We start from the raw sequence: 23,874 nt of genomic DNA, 5'->3' as shown, positions 1-23,874 counted from the left end.
GACAAAGTCACAAAGTTCAGCCACCAGGTTCGCCGTGACATTATCGGGGATAGTGTTCTTGACGGCTTGTAGTCCATCTTTGTGTGGAATGTTGGTGTAGAGGGCTTCTACATCCATAGTGGCCAAGATGGTGTTATCAGGAAGATCACCGATGGATTGTAGTTTCCTCAGGAAGCCAGTGGTGTCTCGAAGGTAGCTGGGAGTGCTGGTAGCGTAGGGCCTGAGGAGGGAGTCTACACAGCCAGACAATCCTGCTGTCAGGGTGCCAATGCCTGAGATGATGGGGTGCCCAGGATTTCCAGGTTTATGGATCTTGGGTAGTAGATAGAATATCCCAGGTCGGGGTTCCAGGGGTGAGAGAGTCTGGATTTGTGCAGGAAATGGCCCACCTTGATTACCATGCACATTGTAGGGAGAGTGGTCACTTTGGATGAGCTATTACCAGCAGGAGAGTGAGTTTGTGTGTGTATGGGGGTGGGGAGGTGGGAAAACCTGGATTTGTGCAGGAAATGGCCCACCTTGATTATCATACACATTGTGAAGAGAGTGGTCACTTTGGATGGGCTATTACCAGCAGGAGAGTGAGTTTGTGTGGGGGGGGGCGGAGGGTGAGAAAACCTGGATTTGTGCTGCAAACGGCCCAACTTGATGATCACTTTAGATAAGCTATTACCAGCAGGACAGTGGGGTGGGAGGAGGTATTGTTTCATGGTCTCTGTGTGTATATAATGTCTTCTGCAGTTTCCACGGTATGCATCCGATGAAGTGAGCTGTAGCTCACAAAAGCTCATGCTCAAATAAATTGGTTAGTCTCTAAGGTGCCACAAGTACTCCTTTTCTTTTTGCGAATACAGACTAACACGGCTGTTACTCTGAAACCTACAGTGTTATATGAACATCAGTGACATCACAGATTACACTTCAAATAGTAGATGAGTGGGCAGGGCAGCTTTAGTCAGGCACCACCCTTGATAAATACTTATACTTTTTCCACACAGATTGTAACGCCTCATATAGGCCCTGGGTCTGCAATCTGACCTATGCTGGTGGACTCCTGCTCTTGTGCAAAGCCTTGATGACAGCGTATCTCCGTAGCTCCATTGCAAAGCTGGTTTTGTGGCTGCACAATTGCTCCCCGTCTTACAACTGACTGCCAGCAGAGTAGCACTGTGGGAATTTACTCCAGAAAAAGGCCTTCTGCAGATAAGGCCACACATGATAAAGGCTTCCTTTGCTGCCTACCTGCCCCGGGAGGATGTTCTACTTAAGTCCCATTGTTTTGAACTGGCTATAAACTTACGTGCCGTTGGAGTGAAGTGTGGCCTTGGAGACTGTGTGGGCTATCTGGAATTTGCTGCAGAATGACTGATTATTCAGAATGGCTGTGTCTGGGGTATTTATTGTTCCAGCATGATCCTGGGCCTGCCAGCCTGCATCTACAGCAGAAAACTCTGTCACTTCCACTGGCACTGCTGCAGCCAAGTCAGTGCAAGCTAGGACAGCATGCTGCTTCTGCCCACAGCACTCGCTGCGTAAGTTTCACAGTGCCTGGTACAGCTCTCTGGAGCAGTATTTAATGCCTGTGGTATATTGTGTATGTTGCACATGCTTGTATTTTGTTTTGTCTGGATGCATCACATAATACTACCCAATGAAGGGCTTTGCATTTGAAAATACTATAGAGGCCAATTACCAGCTGCTCCTTGAGCTGCTACCAGACTGACCTGGCACCAGGGGACGCAGATCTGCCATGGGCACCACCAGCTGAGTGTGTTGGTGCTCAAGGAGTTAAGGAGCTTGATTTCATTACTTCAGTCCATTTATTTACGTGGCAAGCTTGGAGCAGAACCCAGATCTAACACCCAATCCAATGCTTTACCACAAGACCAAAGAATCTTCAGCTGCTACTGGAAGATGCATAGTATATGAAAAATACATAGGCGCATTTGTTCTACCTTGGATGTAACTCTTCTGATAACAGCGATGTGAGTAGTTCTTTCCTGTTACGCTGTCAGGAAAAAGAGACGCCTGCCCACCCCTGAGCTAACATTTTCCTTTTTCAAAGCCTGTTTGTGTAAGTGGTCACACCAAAACATTTTGAAATCGTTTTTTCTGGGTAAAAATATAAAAGCAAAACATGTGGTGTGATGAAATAACTATATTTTAACTCCTGTTATTGTAGTTAAGAGGAAAAAAAGGATTTGGCTGCTTTGAAGGATGTGTGCTTTTGATCCCCCCCCCCCCCCGGGGTGAGTTACAAAGTGATCTTTGGCAGGGGGGTGAAGCCTAGTGCTGAATAATTAGTATACTGCAGAGAGTGCAGTTTATTCATGAGTCTAAGAGAAGGCACTACATTGGAATAGTCTTTGAAACAACAAGTCTGTTTGGTCCTGTTTTTGCCCTCCCCTAGAAATTCGTATTGGATGGAAAATCTTAGTACTCTTGAGAAAGAGGAACATAATTCATTTTGACTAAAATTTGGAAAGTAAAGAAGTTCTTTGAACTTGTGGAAGTGGTACAGAAGCTGGCTAGGACAACCTGCTCACAAGGGTTAACTATTTCCACATTGCAAGAGCAGCTGAACACCCCCACTTACTGCTGAGTTTAATGGGCGTTGCAGCTGCTCATTGTTGTTCAAGCAGTTTCTACTGGAGACCTTATTTTTAGAGCTCTGTGACATTCTTTTTATTTTTTATAATTCTTCATTTTCCTTTATGGGAATTTGTTGTTTTGTTTTTGTCCTGCCCCCTGCGGGGTGGAAGCCCTTGGGTGTGGGGGTTGCAGACCTTGCTTAATTTGTAATGAAAGTGGTGCTAGGGCTCAAGCAATGATTTACTTTTATAATTGATGCGGCAAGCCCAGAGGTGCTGAGGCTAGGAACTGCCAAGCCTACAAGTGCCAGGGCTCAGTCCTGGCACAAATTAAGCACTGGTTGCAGAGCAAGCCTGTCCTGCACTCACCTTACAGCTGCAGCTTTTGTCCAGTGGAGCTTGGCTGCCTGCTCTGGGCACTGTGACCTGGTGCATAGGGGAGCAGTGCTGGCCCAGGGTTGGCCCAGCCACCCCTCCATCATGCTGGGAGCAGGACCCGGCTCTGCGGCATACATTTTTTGATGTTTTGCATTAGCAAAAAACAGAGCACTATTTATGTCCCTTAACTTCCTGTCCTAAGGTGTTGCATTTGTTACTCTTGATTCCCTGTGAAAGTAGTGGCAGCTTCTGGGGGGGAGGAAAACAAAAACACACAGCATACAAACCAGAGACACTTTCCTTTTCATGCTCCTCTACTTGCAGTGTCACCTCAGAGATATCACCAAGCTGTGTGCACAACAAGAGCATATTTGACCATGCTGCTTGTACTCAAAGTGGTTCAGTGGCAGTGTGAAGGTGGGAGCTCTTGCGAGGTCTCCAGGTAACTCAGTTCCCAGTGGTTTGGTATAATCTGACCTGCTGCAGCCTTGCTTAATTCCTTCCACACCCATCTAACAACTGAAAACTGCAGCCTGTGATTGGGCTTAAGCAAACACACCTCTTGCTCTTGCTGAACCGACTGTGGTGGTTTTGGGGAATCACTGTGGTTTTACCAGTGGGTTGCTTGGGCTGGGTGCTGCAGAATGAATAGTATGTAAGGATCCGAGCATCTGCTGCTGAAAGGATGGCCTCTTGCTTATGGACAAAATATTCCCCAGTGTTAATAAGCCCTTCTGAAGGCTGCTTTAGCTTGTGCCAGCTGCCAGTAGGAGCCAGGGATCGCTGGGTTACCTAGCTGCTGTGGGAGGAGAGAAGGGTAGAGCATGGATTTGCCATCTGAGCCCCCCCACATGCCTAGGAAGTCCTTGCAAGGTCAGCTGCTCTAATTGAGTGGAGATGTTTCTTCCATCTGAAACCAAGCTGTTAAGGATAGCTGCTTTTTAGTTATTGCTGGTGCTGACTATAATGTGAAATGATTTGCACTGTTCCCTTAAATAGTATTCCAAGCAGGCTGTTTACTGAGGAAATGTTGCCCTTGTCATCCACATCAGAAAGCCCCACCCAGTGCAGTGCAAGCAAGTCCTCTGTATCTTTGCTGAGGAAAGCCCCAGGCATTGAATAGCTGGGGTGCTGCAGGACAATTGTGAGGCAGGAGTTAGTACAGAGCCACTCTAGATCATGAGCAGAATATTATTTTTACAGCAACAGGCATTGAGGAATCATAATACGTATTCAGCACTCAGGTCCCAGTTGCAAGGGAATTCCCTGTGGGTTCATGTAGAAAATATACGAGATCTTCTAGTGAATAAGAGAGCAAATTTGGCTTTAGTAAGTTTGTTCTTCTTTACATAGTTAAAAAACCAAAACTTAAACCAAAGAGTCAAACATGCAGAACCAATATTTTTAGGATGAGCCTCAAGGCTCAGTAGAGATTGGCCCTCCGTGCTATAGTTGCCTTCTCTGTTCCTTTGTGTTTTTGTGTTTTTTTTTTTTTAAATATCCCCCATTAAATGAAAGATGGGTTCTTTGCTGCTGCAGAGCCTATGTCTGAGTGGCAGCCAGATTTCCCACTTGGCTACTCAAATACCCATTCTCCAGGGTTGATCTTACTGGGGTGCCCTCACACGCTTGTAAGCTGCGTCCGGTCCGCAGTATGATCACTATGGCGTACACTGTGTGTTGTCCAGGCAGTACCCTCTAGAATCTAGAAGCTTAGTACGTCTTTAATTGACTGCAGCCCTCTAGAGCCTTTCATTGCACTTTACTCTCACCTCAGATGAGTCACTCTTACCTTTCATTCTTTTGCCTTTGTAGCAAGCTGCTACAGTACGAGTTTTGTTCACTTCATTATATGGCTATTGACTTGGGAGAGCTGAAGCTGTGGTTTTCAACATTCCATGAACTTTAGCTCTGTTTTCCTGTCATTTTGCTTGGAAAGCCTCCAACACATTCAGCAAGTCACATGCCCCAGAGCTTGCATGTCTTTGCATTGCTCAACAAATGGAATGTTTCTCTTCGCTCTCAAAAGCTTCAGGGCCACCCCTCACACTGCGGCAGAAAAAAGAAAGGTTACCCCCCCCTCCACATCAACCAGAAAAGCAGCTCATTTTCATGCCTCGGAGTCTTTTTACGTAAGTGCCAAAAATGTCTCCCAACTCTCTCAATGGCTGGATGCCAATTAGTCATTCAGTCTCCACTTCACTTGGCTTGTCACCCCCCTTGCTCCAGGGTCCATTGAAACAGGCATAAACTTCTCTGAGTGCCCAGACTTTACTTCCTGGCCCTGGTACCTTCCCGGCCTGACAACTCTTCTACCTGCAGCTCTCCTATAGCTTGTATTTCTGGTCTTACAGCTCTTGCACCCACTTTAGTCCAGGTGTAGTCAGCTGGCTCTAGTCCTCCCTGCTTTAGCTCATAGTTTGTGTGCGGATCTGGCTGTCACCATTGTAACATTATGTACCCCTTCCAGTGCTCTTCTGAAAGCACTGCAGTGGGTCAGCTGCCTAGTTCAACATCTGGCAATACTTCCCCAAAACTGCTGCAAAATGGGGCATTTGCACTGGAGTTGGATGGGCAGGTAACCCCCTCAGCAAGAGCAGTGTCATTGCATAGGAGCCACCAGCAAGTGCTGCAGGAAGATCTCCCCCAAAAAACAAACCTGGATACTTTCTCCCTCAAGGTCAGTATTTGTGATTAACGTAGGCCCTAGTTATGTTCAGTTGCCATGCAATTAACACACAGAACCTGCACACTGCTTTTCGTCCCTCTTTAAAATTCTGTAATCAAGCCAGCAGTAGGATTTGTTTAATTCCAAAACAGCAAGCCATTTCTAAATGGAGCAAACATAGGATCAGGCCAAAACAAAAACAAAAATTAACAGAAAGCTAGTCATGTGAAAAATACGGGTGATATTGTATTAGTACGAACCCTGCTGTAAAGCCTGTGTGTTCACAGGGCTGGGAGCCAGGGATCCCCAGGCTCTGAACACCCTCCCTTTCTGTGGTCTTAGCCAAGTCACAACTCGCTGGTCAGACAATTAAAAGAAACACGAGTTTTCTGAAATTTCCTGCCCAGCAATGGCTGCAATCTGCTCTGCGTGTAATACTTACCCAAATAAGTGTGTTGCCAGGGCTACTCAGCCTCTCTCTGAACAGTCTCCTCCTTGCTGCCACGAGTTTAGATCCACACGTGGTCGTGAGCACAGGAGACCCGTTGTGAGCACAGCTCCTAGTGTTTTGTGCGCTGTGTATCAAACTCCTGTCTACACTAATGTGCCTACCAATGGTGCTGAATCGGAGTTAGCAGCGGTGAGAAATTTTATAGAAAACAGCCCAAAAAGGCCTAGTGTAGATAAGCACTCGTAGCACATGTAGCATTGAATTTCCATAGAGCTCTCAAATGTAAAGTATATTTCAACCCCAGTATCTTGTTTAGATTCACAGAAATATTAGTGACTGAGACACTAAATCATCAGCCCTTTCCTTAGTGTCTTACAGTTTATTTTTTGCCCACTAACTTTTATTCTCGCCAGTCTCGGGGAAGGGGGAGGAGGGCAGAATAGGTGGATTGTTTCAGCAGTCCAGGAAAGGGCATGCACTGCAGTACACATTTTACAAGCAGTTTGGGTTCCATGTCAGTTGGCTGCCGCAGTTTAGAGGGGGAACTTTTCTGAATCAAAGACGTCTGTTAAGTATAAGCCCCTTTCACTACAGACTCAATCAGTCCATACAGTGATTAGGTCCCATGAACTGCAGCACATGTCTATACATGGGAGGAGGGAAAGCTGATCTCAGAAGGGAAAAAAAAAATTATTAAGGACTCAGCTGAAGGCACTGAGAGCTTTGTCTGACCAGGGCATACAACATCAGGCCTTATATTAGGGAAGTCTGGGGCTTCTGTTCTGGGCTTTTGTATTTGATATATGTAATTAATTACTTAGTTTGGTTTGTTTGACCCTATACTCACTTATGGGAGAGAGGCTTTATAAATGCACATGCCACTGTTCACAATTATGAACTAGAATTTGAAGAGGGATGGGAAAAAATAGGACTCAATGTTCTTTATTACTCTAAAAACCAGAAACGTTTGTTTTGGTCATGAGGTTTGTTGGCCTTTCCTGCACCATCTCCTCTCCCCGCCCCAGAAAATACCACTTCAATTACTGCAAGGGACAGCAAGAGTCTTGGAGAAACAGTCTGCTGAGAAAGAATGAAATAAACAGAAAGGAAGCTGCAGACTTGGATATTTTTCAGTAATATTCACTTTCAAGTAGTAAATAGAAAACCCGGATGTTCAGTTCATGACTGAAGAGTTGCTGCTGAATTCACCCTAGACTGGATGTGTTTGGATCAAAGCATACGACCTAATGCTTGTTTTTTTCTTAAATAACAGCACATTGACTGGGTCAATTTTTCCCCCTCCTTGGCCATATCTTTATTCACAATCAGTTGAATACTACAAACTGCCTGGACATTGGTAGTATATTAAAAAAAGGAAAAAATTAAATCCATGAGAATAATTACTTTGAACTAATTTAAAAAAAACCAAACACCCCGACCTGGTCATTTGGCATGCAATTCAGTGTTTAGATAGACTGGACTATGGTAAGGAAAAAATTATGTTGAAAATTACTTTTAACTAAATTCTTGCTCGAGACTATAAAATACACAATATAAAATACGCAAAAAAGGTAGCAACTGACCTTTTGTTGTACAGTTATTTGCTGCAATACAATTGCTGTTGTCTAATTTTTGCTGATAGTAAATGGTTTTAGTTACGCATGAGACGATGAAAGACTATTTGAATAGACAGTCTCTCACTTGAGATTAACTTTAATGTCAAAGTTCAATTCAAATTAAGCACATACTTTTATGCCCTGAACCTGAAAACACTCACATGTTAACTCTGAAGCCAGCAGGACTGCTCACGCTTGAAGTTATGCAAGTATGTTTGCAGCAAAGGCTTGGGGCCTTAACGAGCAAGTGAGTCACTGGGCATTGAGTATGTTCAGCACCTCAGAATCTGACCTTAGTTTTGACCATCCACCCATCCCTTCACCACCTCTTGCCGTAGCTCTACCGCTGTGTGCTACATCACCCACCAGGCTGGGGTTCTTCCATCCCTGGGGCTGTGGAATAGAAATCTGGCTGGGTTACTGATTTTGAGACCTGTAAATATATATGCATGGGGTGAGTCTGCTGAGTTGAGCCAGCCTCCTCTTTCTCACCTCACCCCTAAGATAAACCTTAACTCCCCCATTACCTTCTGTCATCACAAAGGCTGTTCGCTGGCTGAGAGGGATGACTTCTCCAGTGCTGTACTAATGATGCTCCTGAGAAGTCAGCAGGGTTTGCTCCAGAGCCACACAAGACTTCCCTGTTCCTGAGATCACCATTTCCCCAGGGCTCCCAGCTTCAGGCAACTTGGGGAGCAAAAGGCAGTCTAAAAGTCTAACCCAGGTCTCCTGCTGGTTATTTTTCAGTATCTTACTGTACTGAGGTCAAAGGGCACCAGCCCAGGCTTCCATGTACTTTGGATTTTAGTTCTATCATTTTATATGTATTCAGTGCTCATGAGAAATCCTATCCTTGGAGGCGGAAGTTCTCTCTCCCCTACAGAGGAGGTACACCACAGGCAGTAGCAGCACAAGCTGCCGCATCAATGGGCCTCTAATACCAACACAAAGGTCCACCCCAGGTGAGTAGTATATTGGAGACAACAATAATACTTAGCTCTTGTACAGAGATCAGTAGATCTCAAAGCTCTTAGCAAAAGAGGTTATTAGCAGCCCCGTTTTACAAATAGGGAAACGGGCACAGAGAGGGGAAGTGACTTGCCCATGGTCACCCAGCAGGCCATTGGCAGAGCAGGTAACAAAACCTTGGTTTACTGGTTCCCAGTCCAGTGCTCTGCCCACTAGACCACCCTACCTTGATGTAGGCCATGCCCTGCAAGTGTAATATGACAATAAATCAGTCTCTAGTGATTTAAGAGAACTAGTAATCAGGAAAACACATGAAAGGAAACAAGATAAAGAGGGGCTAAATTTCACCCTCCAATGTACGCTCACCACTGAAAATACTGAGGGCTATGCGCGGGTCAGAATTTGGCTCCTCAAGCTTTAAGCCAAGGGTAAGAAGGTCAGCTATGGAAAGATGACCAAGATACTTCTGAGGCATAAAATTCTGCATCTGCCGGCCACCGTTCCACTTTGTCATCATCGGATTTATCACTGTCATCACCACTAGATGGTTCATAACCAGTCATGGAAGAGTCAATCTGCTCCGGCTGCTTCTGGTCACCTTCTGCTTCCTTCTTCTTTTCTGCCATCAACTGCCTGTAGCATAGGCTACAGACCCTCAGCGGCTTGGGGGACAAGCGTGGCATCAGAAATCTCTGTCTGGAGCAGTCCCCGCACACAACGAAGCCACACTTCCGACAGTGATGCCTGCGAGTGAGCGTGGAGAACTTGGTCTGTGTGCAGCGCATACAGATATCTGTGGCCTTGTCGGGTATCCAGGGGGCAGCATGCTCCATGGAGGGCTGCCTGCCTGTCTTTGTCAGCAGATGCCTAATGCATTCCTCAAGGTGACTAAGCCATTCTTTCCTTTCTGTGAGGGAGGCTGCAGAAACAACAAAGGACTTCTTCAAAGTTTTAATCATCCATCGATTCTTCATTTGTAAGGTATCCGGCAGTGTCTCTAAGGTGACATCTTCAAGAGGTATGATGTGTTGGGAATTGTACTTCCTTTTGTTTATCACTATGCTCCCATACACAAGGATATCATTGAAAAGAAAGAATACCCGAGGCTTAGGCTTCTTGCGGCATTCTTTGGTCAAAATTCCTTCACCCAAAAGGACCCTTCCTGGCACAGCTAAGGGTTGTCCAGATGCCCCAAAGCAGTTTTCCACGGAAGCAATGCGTTGGCTGTTAATTTCAGTGTTAACCAGATGGTCCATCTCCTTCATTCACCCTAGAGGGGGGAGAGGTGGGGGGGAGGAGGAAATAAAGTAATAACTGTGTTCAGCAAACAACTGAATCAATCCTAGCTTCCAAAATGAACAGCAAATTTAAACAGCAGTAAGTAGCTTTTCAAAGAGCCAGGAGATGAGTTTAAGTTTTCCAGGTGGTACTACCCAGCAATGACTTATTAAAGCACTCTTCAAAATGAAAAGGAAAACCCACTGAAGCGTCTGATATATTTTGTAGCAGGCTGATACTGACTATTCTCAGGAATCAGAATTCAGTTACCCATACTTCAGTTACCTTCTATCGCATACTGGATAAGGTATAAAACTCTGTATTGTGGCTACAGTTATACCAGGATAAAAGTACTTATGCCAGTGTAGTTTATTCCCATTCATATAGATTCCAAAGGGACCTGTGACCATCAGAGCCCCCTCCATACCCACTGGCAAAGGGTTCACTGCCCATGCAACAGCGACTTGTATCAAGCCTGAAACTCACCTCACTTAACTCATTGCTCTCATGATACACAATGTTCTTTATAGATTAGTAAGATATCAAAGGAAATCCAGTGACACACTGGTCATTAATATCATTGTGCAACATATGTGTTAACACTCCATAGCAAATCATGGATACTTACAGACTTTAAAACCATAAAATCAATAACAAAACAAAGGGAAAAAAACAGGTTTTCTTCCAGATAATTATCTTCCCTCCTGGCTCCCTTCTCTAATGTAAACTGCATACCTTGTGTGCAACATCAGCGGAGCCAACAGTGCATTCAGGCTCTTTGAGACAGCAGACGTGGTAATTTCTGTTAGTGTCCAGGGACAGGATACTGCAAAGGGGGTTCGGGAACTGGGGACACCAAGTGCTCCCTGCAAGGCAAAGTAAGGGTAGGGAGAGTCCTAAGGAGTTTGCTTGGCTGGCTGGGAGCTGTCACACAGTTTAGCACCAACAAAGCCTTCTTTTCTAAACATCCAATCTTCATTTAAAAATGGTCAATGATGGAGAATCCACCATGACCCTTGGTATATTGTTCCAATGGTTTATTACTCTGTTAAAAAAAATAAAAATGTACCGCTTAATTGCAGTCTGAATTTGTCTAGCTTCAACTTTCAGCCACTGGATTGTTATCTTTCTCTGCTAGATTGAAGAGCCAATTATTAAATATTTGTTCCTCATGTAGGTGCGAATGGACTGTAATCAAGTCACCTTTTAACCTTGTCTTTGTTAAGCTAAATACACTGAGCTGCTTGAGTCTATTACTATAAAGCATGTTTTCTAATCCTCTGATCATTCTCATGGCTCTTCTCTGAACCCTTTCCAATTGATCAACATCCTGCTTGAATTGTGGGCACCAGAACTGGACACACTATTCCAGCAGCAGTTGCACCCGTGCCAAATACCGAAGTAAAATAACCTCTCTATTCCTTCTCAAGATCCTTCAGTTTATGCACCCCCGCATTGCATTAGTTCTTTTGGCTAAAGCATCATAGGGGGTGCTCATGTTCAGCTTATTATCCACCACAACCCCCAAACCTTTTTCAGAGTCACCGCTTCCCAGGATAGAGTCCCCCCATCCTGGAAGTATGAACTGCATTGTTTGTTCCTGGATGTATAAGTTTACGTTTGATCCTATTAAAATGCATATTATTTGCACCTAGTTTTCCAAGAGCTCCAGATCGCTCTAATTAGTGATCTTTCCTCGTAATTAGTTACCACATCCCCCAATTTGTGCGTCCTGTTCAAACTTTATCTGTGATGATTTTATATTTTCTTCCAGGTCATTGATAAAAATGTTAAATAGCATAGGGCCAAGAACCCATCACTGCGGGACCCCACTGGAAACACACCAGCTCGAGGATGAGTCCCCATTCACTTAAAATTACATGTTGAGACCAAGTAGTTGGTCAGGCTTTAATCCATTTAATGTGCATCATGTTTAGTGTTGTTTGTTGTTGTTTTTTAAATCAAAATGTCATAGTACCAAGTCAAAAATACCTTACAGAGTTCTAAGTACAGTACATCAGCACTATTATCTTTACCAACCAAACTTGTAATCTCATCAAAATAAGATAAAATTAGTTTGACTAGATCTATTTTCCATAAACCCAGATTGATTTGAATTAATTGCATTACTGTCCTTCAATTCCTTATTAATAGAGTCCCATATCAAGCTGCTCCATTATCTTGCCTGGCACTGATGTCAGACTGATAAACCTATAATTACCGTTTTTATCCTTTTTAAAAATTGGCACAATAATAGTTTTTCTAATTTCCCCAATGCTCTGACTTATTGAAAAATCAACATTAATTGTCCACTGAGCTCAGACAGTTCTTTTAAAACTCTTGGATACAAGTTTTCTAGACTGGTTGATTTAAAACTATGTCTAACTTCGGTAGCTTCTGATGAGCATCCTCCAGAGATTCTAGAGGAATGGAAAGTGTTATCACTATACGATGAGACTGCATCAAGCTTTTCCCCCAAAATACGTAACAGAAATATTTACTGAAGAAGGGTTTTAGAGTAGCAGCCATATTAGTCTGTAGCGACAAAAAGAGTACTTGTGGCACCTTAGAGACTAACAAATTTATTTGAGCATAAGCTTTTGTGAGCTGCAGCTCACTTCATTGGATGCATGTAGTGGAAAATATAGCGGGGAGATTTTATACACACAGAGAACATGAAACAATGGGTGTTACCATACACACTGTAAGGAGAGTGATCAGGTAAGGTGAGCTATTACCAGCAGGAGAGAGAGAGAAAAAAACCCAAAGCCTTTTGTAGTGTTAATCAAGGTGGGCCATTTCCAGCAGTTGACAAGAATGTGTGAGGAACAGTAGGGGGGGGAAATAAACATGGGGAAATAGTTTTACTTTGTGTAATGACCCATCCACTCCCAGCCTTTATTCGAGCCTAATTTAATGGTGTCCAGTTTGCAAATTAATTCCAATTCAGCAGTCTCTCGTTGGAGTCTGTTTTTGAAGTTTTTTTGTTGAAGAATTGCCACTTTTAGGTCTAATCGAGTGACCAGAGAGATTGAAGTGTTCTCCAACTGGTTTTGAATGTTATAATTCTTAACATTTGATTTGTGTCCATTTATTCTTTTACGTTGCTGGCCACTCTGCCATGTACATTGGCCAAACCGGACAGTCTCTACAGAACACTTCAATCTCTCTGGTCTTGAATAAAGACTGGGAGCGGATGTGTCATTAAACAAAGAAACTATTTCCCCATGTTTTTTTTTCCCCCCTACTGTTCCTCACACATTCTTGTGAACTGCTGGAAATAGCCCACCTTGATTATCACTACAAAAGGCTTTTTGTTTTTCTCTCTCTCCTGCTGGTAATAGCTCACCTTACCTGAAAAAAGAAAAGGAGTACTTGTGGCACCTTAGAGACTAACCAATTTATTAGAGCATAAGCTTTCGTGAGCTACAGCTCACTTCATCAGATGCATATCGTGGAAACTGCAGCAGACTTTATATATACTTTTTGCGAATACAGACTAACACGGCTGTTACTCTGAAACCTGTCACCTTACCTGATCACTCTCCTTACAGTAAAAAGAAAAGGAGTACTTGTGGCACCTTAGAGACTAACCAATTTATTTGAGCATGAGCATACATGTGTATGGTAACACCCATTGTTTCATGTTCTCTGTGTAAATAAAATCTCCCCACTGTATTTTCTACTGCATGCATCCAATGAAGTGAGCTGTAGCTCATGAAAGCTTATGCTTGAATAAATGCATTAGTCTCTAAGGTGCCACAAGTCCTCCTGTTCTTTTTACTGAAGAAGGGGAATTAGCTAAACTGCTCTAAGGCACCTTTATACTGGCAAAACTGCATCCATGTTAGGAGTCGTACCAGGATAACTATATCGGTGTTAAAAACAGAAAAACTACACCCCTAACCAACAATTATATTGATACAAAAAACTGTGTGCAGATCAGTCCGTAGAAGTCAATACAATCTTACAATGCCTTTTTAAATGTCACTCCTGAAAGGTGCTTGATAGACAGGCATAAAAACTAGAGCTCTGTCTGTACAGCAGGGCTGGCTCTGGCAACCCGCTCATCACTGCACCCCTACCCTAAAAGGGGTTGCCTTTGCAGGTGTGTCCACACTAGCGCTTTTTTTTTAAACCTGTTATTAGCAACTGGTTCAGTTGTACTAAGTGCTCGTGTAAACAGAGTGCAATTGTTTTTACCACCATCTACACTCGCATTTATTGCTAACACCAGTGCAGCTGCACTCCCTGCTGCTAATAGGTGGAAAGTCTGCTAGTGCAGCGATCTAAGTGCAGTCTCCACACCCACTCAATTCTTAGCCTCTCTGATGAGACTACCAACTAAGGCTGCATAGACAAACTTTCCTCTAGGCACTGGAATGAAACAATTAATTGAATTCAAGGATACCACTCACCACCCAGATGGTAACAGCTTTGATCACTGCAAACCCAGGCTGGAACCGAAGCAGAATTCCAGAAGTGGAAGGCTGCATGCTCTATTATCAATTCTCTGAGCTATCCCCTGTGAGCCTCCTCTTATTGGACTGACAAGACTGAAAAAAAAACAAACCCCAAACAAGCCAGCCCACACAACCCAACCCCTGCATTTATCACACCAAGTGTTCCTTTTGTTATTTGTGTTTCCAGTTAAAGACACGTCATTCTGAAAACTTTCTGAATAGTACTAAAGGAACTAGATCATAGCATACTCATTCCTCCCTCATCTCCACAACGCTACTCCCCTGTTCAACATTTTTTTATTTTAAAAGTACCAGGTTACATGATGTGAAAGTAACTCCTTTAAGTCCCTAATTTGGGGTCAATTAAATACCTTCATGCTCATGACGTAAAATCTTCCTCCACTTACACATTTAAAATGCTGTGTTACTGGTATTAGCCCCAAGACTCTGGGTCTAGGTGTAATAACCCACAAGAAACCTCATAAGAAACTGAATCACTTCCTTTTAGACAGCAGTAGCTCAGAGTTCACAGGGGATGTGCATAGGTCTTTGTTTGTTAGCATTTCTTATAATGGCTAATACAAAACTACTCGTTATCTCAAAAACTTAGCTTTCAAAAGATCTAAAAGCCACACAGTGCTTAGACTTCTTAGCGTCAGTGATGGAGACTACATGGAGAAAATTCTAGACAATTTACATTCATAGGGCATTCTTCATCTCAACACACCCTTTCGGGGTAGTGATAGGGAAAACACAACCACCTCCAGAGTAGTAGCTTAAACATCATATAGTGACACTAAGCAGTTTCTAAAAACAGCAGCAGCCAATCAAAATTACTGGAGACAATGAATTTAGAATGTGGCCAGAAGACTGCTATTAATAACCATATAATTTACAGGAAGCTTAGGGCCAAGTTTTCAAAAGAGCTCAGCTCCCACTTAGGAACCTAGATGAAGTGGCTGTATTTTCCAAGCACCCATCAGTTGTCATTGAGTAAAATGGGCATCCTTGGGTGCTGAATCTGCCTGACCACAAATGATCAGGGCCATGTCTTTAGCAGACATGTAAATACAGTGCCTTTAGCAGCAAGGTGCCCAAGGCATTGGCTTCTGTATGAATTTAGAGGGAAAGCCAACATTTCTTCCGGAGCACCTGTGTTTTCCTTGGCAATCTTTCTTCCTAATAAATGATGGAACCACAACAGCTACTTTTTGCGTGTTGTTGGGATTATGTCCCACACAGGCATAATGAGGCGAATGCAAGCTATGAGCAACCAAAAAAAGGACAAACCCCTGACCTCCCTTGAATTCAGGGAAGGCCCTAATGACCCTCTGACTCACTTCTGTCAGGATGTACAGTATTTCTTCAAGGCTATGAGACAATAGATTTGATGGATTCAGACTGCATTAAGCACATCTATTCATCAATGTGTAGTGTAGTCTAAATCCAACTGCAACCTCTACCATACACTGATGAATGAGGGAAAGTAGCACAAAAATAGCAGAGATTTTATTCACTCTTCCTCTAAAGGTTACACAGGAAAATATCTGTCTGTCATTGGAAAGTTTCTCTGAAAAATAAAATATTAGCAGACCATGACTTCTGCTCTGTGAAGTTTAAACCAAGGAAAAAGAAAGAGCAATAATTGTGTCAGGGATGTTTAATGGGATATAAATGCCACCAGGCCCATCCCACTAAGAACACAGCTGAAACTCCGCACCCATCTACTCCACTCCCACATAACACAGTTGTGCATCCATTTCCATATAAGAGTGTTGTTGGAGGCAGCCTTTCCTAGTTATTTCATGGTGGTGCTCATGAGCGATATTAGAATGGGACTTACAAGCACCTTATGCCAGAAGGCCTAAAGGAGCAACATTTTCTTAAGTAATGTTCTAGAGACATTTTCCTTTAAATAAAGGAATTTTGAATGTTGCATTATGGGAAAACTGTCTTCCCCTTGTGTTGGGGAGAGTGGAAAGACAGTCTCAGTGTCACCGCTTAGCTGGTTGGAGCAGATGAGACTCCTCCAGCCTAGGTGGTTATCCTGCAGGCATAACAATGCCAGGATTTAACTTCTGCACTTCCCATTACAGCGAGTCTACAATCATTTTTCTCCCTCCTGCCTACACAGACATTGCACAATAAATGGATGAAAGGTTTAAACAGAAGAATGATTGCACACAGAAGGCACAGCATGGCCCTCGGATAAATGCCATGTACACTGATTTTCCAGATCTGGAGTCTCGCCTGCTTTTGGACACGTACAAACAAAACCTTAGGAGAGGAGCTTTGAGCACAAAGGAGATAAGAAAGACACAATGATACCCAGCCAAAAGAGAAATAGAAGTAATAAAGGAGAGACTGAAACAAGGGCAGATTGGTGTGGGGGAATTCAGGAATTTTGGGATTATCAATGCAGAATTGGATAGGTTTTACAGAGATTCTTAATCCTGTTTATGGCAATCTCACTGCATGGTAATAGAAGAGCTTGACTCCTGGATTCTATTCCCAGCTCTACAACTGACTCACCATGTGATCACCTCCTCTCTTTCCCATGTTACTTATCTGTACAATAGGTAAAATAAGCCTTAGATCTCTCAGAGGGACTCTGTGAGACTATTAGGGTATAAAGTGATTTTAAAAGGGTTGAGTATGTGTAGTGTGTTTAGTAGCTAATTCGAAAGGTGGAGCAGGGTTCAGGACAATGCTCTGGTGAGAATCCCACCACGCCCCATTCTTTCCCAGATGTTGTGGGGTTGGCTGGCTTCTCATTAGGCATTGGTCCTGGACAGTGGAACCCCAATCTTCCATATTAGTCTGTGACTTTTAGGTCAATCCTCTATTTTAGAAGAATGGTAAAGTTTTGTAGTGAGTGGGAGTGCATGGATGGTCAGGAAAGAGACACAGGGAGAATTCTATATACTTCCTAAACTTCTAAATAAACTGACAATGTAATCCCAGATTAAGGATATGCCGCCAGAAGACATAGGGTAAATTTTCATAAACACCTTACTGCAAGTCAGTGGGACTTAGGCTCCTAAATCATTTAGGAAATTTTTTAACTATCATGCTTATTTTGGCTCTTACACAGCACAGAACACTTGCAAATTTTGTTACACCAGAACAATGGGACAACAGACTGCGTGTAAACACCCTTTCCACTCCCAAATGAGAGAAAAACTAAAGGAACTACCTGTCTAGTGGCTTGGATCTGGAGATTATATTCTTGTACCCCAGTACCCTAACCTGTTACTTTTTGAAAGAAGAACTATTAATTACCCAACGGGGGGGAATCCTCCAAACCACTGCTTGTTAGTGTGTTGCCAGTATGGGGTCAGATGGGCAAAACAGTTTTATTACATATCCCTGGTGTCCCATGATCCCACCCATGGATTTCTGCCTCTACAGTAAAATTTGCTCTGATTTAATCAGTTCAAAAATATGAGAAGTTCACTTCCCACCTTACTCCCCAAGGAATAAATGGTTTATTAAAGTGAGTGTATACTTCTCAGATAAACTGTAAATTACCATTTGTTTATGGATTATGCATCAGGTTGCAAAACCAATTTTTCTTTAATAACATTGTGATTAATTTAAAATGTTATTTAGTTTTCTGTACAAATGGAAGGCACTGCATGAATTTAGGGCTTTTCTTACTGGTAAATAAAACAGACTTCTGGGAATATGCAATATTGTATTCCCTCCCCCCCCACCCATGAAGTGAGACACCATAATTTAGGAATAATAAAGTAACAAGCAAATTAAAAAGTCAGGATGTAATTTCTGATCCAGCCTATTAATTTGGGAAAATATGTCATTTTTGTTCTGCTCGTATCGAAGTCTGCTCAGAGACATCACATTAGTTATTAAAGGAAATGCTATGGAGCTAATTAAATCACTACAGTATATTTACCAATAAACAGTAAAATGTGGGCATGCATATACATACATACACACAGGTGCCAGTCGTGATGGTGGGTTTGTGTAATGTGGTCACCGGTCCATCAACTCATTACAAATAGCCATCAAACGGTAAAAACTTTCTCTCATTACAGAACAAGCCCCAACTGGTGGGAATAGCCATGTGAGAGAAGTATTGTGTACATACAGATTTGTAGGAGGAAGGAAAGGAAAGAAACGGAACGAAGGCACAGCCAAAGCAAAAACGGTGTGGGATGGTTGCATACTAGACTAATTTCCCTGGCATTTGACAAACACCTTTTTTTTTTGGTATTCAACTTGCTCTATAGCTAGTTAATATATATTAGCTAATGAATACTGGTGAAATACACTGAACTCTTTGTTTCCACAATTCGATCATTTGGAGTAGTAAATTATATATTAAAAAATTAAATACTGTAGTTGATTAACATGACAATTAAACACAGTGCACAGCTGTTTCAGTCCTTTAAACTGAAAGGGAGCATGGCTTTGGCGAATGCTGCCTCAGGAACAGTGCAGCCAGGGGTGAAAATAACTTAAAGAACTTACCGGTACTCTGGAGTCCTGAGCAGGGGGCGTGGCTCTCGACTGGAAGAGGCGGGGCCTTTAAATACCCAGACCCTTTAAATCAAGAATTAAAAGCCCAAGGGCTCCGGCTGCGGCTAGGAGCCCTGGGACCTTTAAATCACCCCCAGAGCTACCAGCTGTACAGGCAGCTGGGAGCCCCGGGGCAATTTAAAGAGCCCCAGGCTCTGGCCGCCACTACCGCAGCAGAGCTCCAGGCCCCTTAAATCACCGCCGGAGCCCTGCCGCTGCTACCCCAGGGCTCCAGCAGCGGGGCTCGGATGGCCGCTTTGAAGGGCCTGGGGCTCCCCGCAGCGGCCGGAGCCCTGGGCTCTTTAAAGCACAGCCAGAGCCCTGCCGCTGCTACCCTGGGGCTCCGGCCGCTGCAGGGAGCCCAGGACCCTTTAAAGCGCCAGCCTGGGGAAGCCGGTGCGGCCCGGCACGGCACGGCGCACTGGCTCTTGCCGGTACACTGTACCGGCTTTCTTTCACCTCTGAGTGCAGCACAGGTATTTTTCACCCTGATTAAAAATGTTGAGCACAGTTTTCAAGCCTATCTATACACAATGACTTACGCAACCTTTAAGTGTTAACCACAGGGGCCTGGTGGGTTTCCTATGGAGAAGTAGAAGCCTCAGCAATGGCACCTCCCCCCAGGTGCTGTAATCAGCTGTGAGTGCAGGCAGGGGATACTCCAAGTGCCCTGGGGAGTCCATGAGAGTTACCACACATCCACTGCCCACTCAGAGACCTCCATGTCATCACTGATATCCTTCCAGTAAAGAGACCTGGGCATGTCTCCCTCTGGAACCCTTCAACAGAGCACCAGCTGGAATCAGGCTACCTTGGCGTGTGATCTTGTCACTAGCTAATGTGACTGCAGCTGATGAAGGTGTAAGTACCTTCATGGGGAGAAAATACTTGGGACTAAAGGACTCCTAACTTAGTGGAGAAAGGCATGAATGGCTGGAACTTAAAGCCAGACAAGTTCAAATAAGAAATAAGGCACACGTTTTTAACAGTGAGGTGATCAACCGCTAGAACAAAGCACGAAGGGAAGGGGTGCAGACTCTCTCCATTTCTTGAAATCTTCAGATCAAGCCTGGATCCGTTTCCAGAAGATACGCTTTAGTCAGACACAAGTTATTGGGCTCACTACAGGAGTAACTGGGTAAAGTTCTATGGCCTGTGGTATACAGATCACACTAGACAACCTAATGGTCTCTTCTGGCCTTAAAAATCTAATCAGATCTAATCTTCTGTATGTAACACCAAGGTTCTAATCTTCTGTATGTAACACCAAGGCTGCAGGAAGTGTTGCTAGTAATCAGTAGTTAGCACTCTTCTTTTTTATCTTGGTATTAAACATATGCCCCAGGATGGTATTACAAACCGCTAAGTTGCTAGAGATGCACACTCTGCAAGAGTAGAGAGATGGAAGGCCATAACTGCAAGTGAAAAAGTAATGTTAATTGCTGACACAGATCAGTTGTTCATGAATACAAACAGAAAGCTGGAGTCCATTTGCATGAACAAATACACAGTTTGCTTGGGTAAACCCAGCAACTGTGCAGGCCAATCAAGCATAAAGCTGTTTTGAAGGAAAAAAAAAATCAAAATATAACTGTAGATGTTGCAATTAAACAGTTTCCTGGTTTCACCTCAAAGCATTTCAAACTATACTGGTTCAGTTATAATACTGATTTCCTGAGTTCCACACAGACCCTGGTCTCCCAGCACCTGAAAGCTGTCTGTGCATATCACAATGCCACATAAAATGCATGATGCATAATTCCTTAGATGGCAAAAAGTTACAAAATTTGCAATTGATATTGAAACATGGTCATGTATTTTAGCGGGACTAAGCCTATTTTTCCAGAAGGGAAAAAAAAAAAGATAGTAAATACTTAGCATATATATAGCTCTTGTTAATCAGGGATCTTAAAGTGCCTTACAAACATGTAAATTAGGTGAGTATTACTATACCATTTAACAGATGAGTACATCACTGCTAATCATATACATTAAGAAAAGAGATTAGAAACAGTGCAATCACATTACAGAGGAGTTATAGAAGGATTATTATTACTGTTATGATTCAGTATTTGTAAAGCACCAACAACATGCTCAGTGTTGTAGAAGACAAAAATACAAAGAGTTTACTGTCTAAAGGATAGTGAGCAGAAAAACAAAGGAAGTCCCAGGAGCTATGCTGGACTAATCATACCCTGAAGGATTCTTGAGCATTTACTGTTATGAATTTTCTCTGCTTAACACTGTTTAAAATGCACTCTGTGCTTCATATTACTGGATCTTGTTTATAGGACAGAGATTTCCAAACATGTTGCTCAATGCAAATATTTCTAAACTGACTGGGGGAAGGATGACACTGGACTGGGAAGATTTCTGCATGGCCTTGTACCAAACTCTAAGGGCCCAGTCCTGTCACCCTCACTCACAGTGCGTAGTACCTTACCATGCAAAAAGTCCCACTGATTTCAGCTGAACTTTTTTGTGGTGCAAGGTGTAACACTGGCAGGGTCTGGCTCACCCTCGCTGTGATTCAATTCCCTAGCTGGGGATAATAATACTTACCTACCTCACAAGGTTGTGAGAAAAAAAATGTATTAAAGTTTACAAGGTGCTCAGATTCTCGCGTGACTAGGAGTAGAGAAGTACCTATATAAATAGACCCGATCCCACTCCTCGTGGGAGCCAGTGAGTACAACCATGTCACCAACGCGGTTGCAGGGACTTAACACCTGCTACCTATTTACTCGCAATAGCTAAGCGCTGGGCGCTCCCATGTGAAATGCAGCCAAGGCGCGATCCCCGGCGTGGCTCTGCCAGTGACACGTGAAAGTCAGCTGGGGTGCGGTAAAGTTCCTGCTGTTCCTGACTCAGCGCCAGCTGCGGGGGACGCGCTGGAGGGGGACACGGGGGGAGCTGAGGCGGGCTGGGGTCCTGCCGCGGGCAGCGAACGCCTCTCCCCCTGCACACGGGCTGGAGCAACCCGCCCCGCCCCTGCGCGCTTTACCTTGTGCCTTTCCCAGCCGGATCCCCTGCCTCGCGACGCGACGCGACCCGTCCCGCCGCCGCCGCCGCCGCCGCCAGGGGCTTCGCAGATCCCCGCTCCCGGGCGCGGCCGAGGCGACTGCGCTCCGGCTTCCCGCGGCCCGCACCCCCCCCAGCCCTGGAACGCACCGCAGCATTCCTCGCTGCCCCTCAGCCAATCAGCGCGCGGCAGCCGGAACAAGACCGTCCGGTTCTGGAACGCTCCGACTCAACATTCCGCTCTGACCACGCCCCTCTGTTGGATCTCGCCCAGTCGCAACGCCAGAGTGAGAGCCCGGCCAGGGGGCTGAATGGAAGCGGGTGGGGCAGATTGCAGGGGCACGGAGGGGCGTAGGGTCCCCAGCCGCGGAGTTCGGGCCCCCGCAGAGTATGGGGAGGTGAGAGGGGAGCGAGGCTTGGGGTAGCCAGCAGGGGGTGAGGGAAGGATCCGGCTGCTGGCGGTGAGGCAGGGCAGGGCACCCAGCTGCTATGAGTAGGCCGGGCAGGAGGAATCATCACGGTACTGGCTGGGGAGCAAGGGAGCCACCTAGCCGCGGAGAAGAGGGACGTTGGGACCTCCAGCTGTCCAGTGGGACTAGGAATAGAAGCAGTTCGTGGGAAGTTTTCTGTGTCAGCCCAGACCCTGCCGGAGCCTTTCTCTGTGCCACGGGCTGTGTGAGAGATGGGGCAAATCATGGCCTGACTTGCTGAGAGGTTCAGAGGGGATGATAAGTGGTTCCGTGCCTGAAGTATGTAGAGGATCTGGAACTTCATGCATTCCAAAGGCTTGTAGAAGTTTGCCTGTTGTGGGGTTGGGCGCTGTTTTAGTTTCTGGATGCAGTGAAAATCATGTCTTGTTGTTGTATCTCTCTTCTGTTTTGCTTTCAACCTCATGGATGAAATCCGGAACCCATTACAGTCCATGGGAATTTTGCCAGGGGACAAGACTCTCACCCTCTTTGTTTCTCCTTGTTTCAATGATGCCCCTCGCCGCTGTCTTTCTCCAGCGCACCACCAGCCTCAGGAGTGCTTTTGTGGATGGTGCACTTCGTACTGCGCTCCTGCTTACTCTCCTGAAGCACAAAGGGCCGCAGTGATGGCAGCTGAGTGTTGTTCAAAAGGCCACTCCCCATGAGAGAGTTTTCAGGCAATGCTCCTCTGAATGGAGCTTGTGGTTTTAGGTACAGGAAGTTCTCCCATACCGACAATGATCTAATACAGCAAAACAGTAAGGGCTGAGTGACTCGGAGGTGGTAGAGGTCGACATTTGCCAGTTTCTCCAGGGCAGCAAAACTCCTAGGTCTGGCCCTGAGAACAGCGTGCATCTGGGGGGTGCTATATAAGTGGAACCTCTGGGCAGGATCCTCGTGAGCAGCACTGCCGCAGTGACAGCTTGCTTTGTTGCAGGGCAATCCCACATGATTTTCTCCTAAACTGTGAGACAGAGCTGGAGAAGTGCAGGCTTTGGAATTTTACAAACACAAAACTTGCTCCTCCTCTTCCCTCAGAGTGCCCTGGTGTCACTTCTCAAGTCTTGCATTTTAGGGTGTGTCTCACTGAAGGGTGGCCCAGACTGCAAACAAGACACATTATAATGCACAAAAATAGGCTTTCAGGATGGATTCATTGTAAAACAATGTATTAACCAGAGGTTATTGAAGTACAATAGGCAACGTGTCATTGGTCCATAGTCAATAGGGACATCCACTTAATTTTAACACATGACCAGGAGCAGATTTCAAGTAATGCATTTAACAGGCTTTAAGAGCTATTTTATTGGGACACTTCTAAAATCTTGTGCAAGATAATTTAACTTCATTGTGTGCTCCTGAGATGGAATTGCAATTGCGGTTTTTAAAGTCTCTTACATAAGAGATGTTATGAAACTATTTATTAC

The 23,874-nt window shown here is 44.4% G+C and overlaps 2 protein-coding genes across 9 annotated transcripts in view; one reads left to right on the top strand and one right to left on the bottom strand.

Annotated features, from left to right (window-relative positions):
* C12H19orf12 (chromosome 12 C19orf12 homolog) overlaps positions 1-23,874 on the top strand; it is an 83,452-nt gene that overhangs the window by 33,229 nt on the left and 26,349 nt on the right. For 3 of the 4 annotated variants that reach the window (XR_012154495.1, XM_073307790.1, XM_073307795.1), the window contains one exon: positions 999-11,343. The exons of the other annotated variant lie outside the window; for it this stretch is intronic. Coding sequence is in view for 1 of the 3 variants with exons in the window: in XM_073307795.1 (XP_073163896.1) it covers positions 999-1,005 (7 nt within the window). In the remaining 2 variants the exon portion in view is untranslated. Of the gene's footprint in view, positions 1-998; positions 11,344-23,874 lie in introns of those variants that run through there. 4 annotated transcript variants of the gene reach the window in all.
* On the bottom strand, positions 7,784-22,095 carry PLEKHF1 (pleckstrin homology and FYVE domain containing 1). Of its 5 annotated transcripts, none has more exons than XM_073307773.1 (3): positions 21,961-22,095; positions 10,687-10,817; positions 7,784-9,943 (listed from the first exon to the last, which is right to left on the bottom strand). In XM_073307773.1, the coding sequence occupies exon 3, from the start codon at positions 9,936-9,938 to the stop codon at positions 9,111-9,113; it is 828 nt and encodes a 275-aa protein (XP_073163874.1). In that variant the 5' UTR covers positions 9,939-9,943; positions 10,687-10,817; positions 21,961-22,095; the 3' UTR covers positions 7,784-9,110. The 5 variants fall into 5 exon arrangements, with proteins under 5 accessions (XP_073163874.1, XP_073163875.1, XP_073163872.1 ...); XM_073307774.1 differs by lacking the exon at positions 21,961-22,095 and adding an exon at positions 14,370-17,934; XM_073307771.1 differs by lacking the exon at positions 10,687-10,817 and having other exon boundaries at positions 21,961-22,094.

This window comes from Lepidochelys kempii, chromosome 12 (genome assembly GCF_965140265.1).
Source record: "Lepidochelys kempii isolate rLepKem1 chromosome 12, rLepKem1.hap2, whole genome shotgun sequence".
In the NCBI taxonomy this organism is placed as follows: Eukaryota; Metazoa; Chordata; order Testudines; family Cheloniidae; genus Lepidochelys; species Lepidochelys kempii.
Note: the sequence above shows the minus strand (reverse complement) of the source record. Positions and strands in the feature narration are given on the sequence as shown.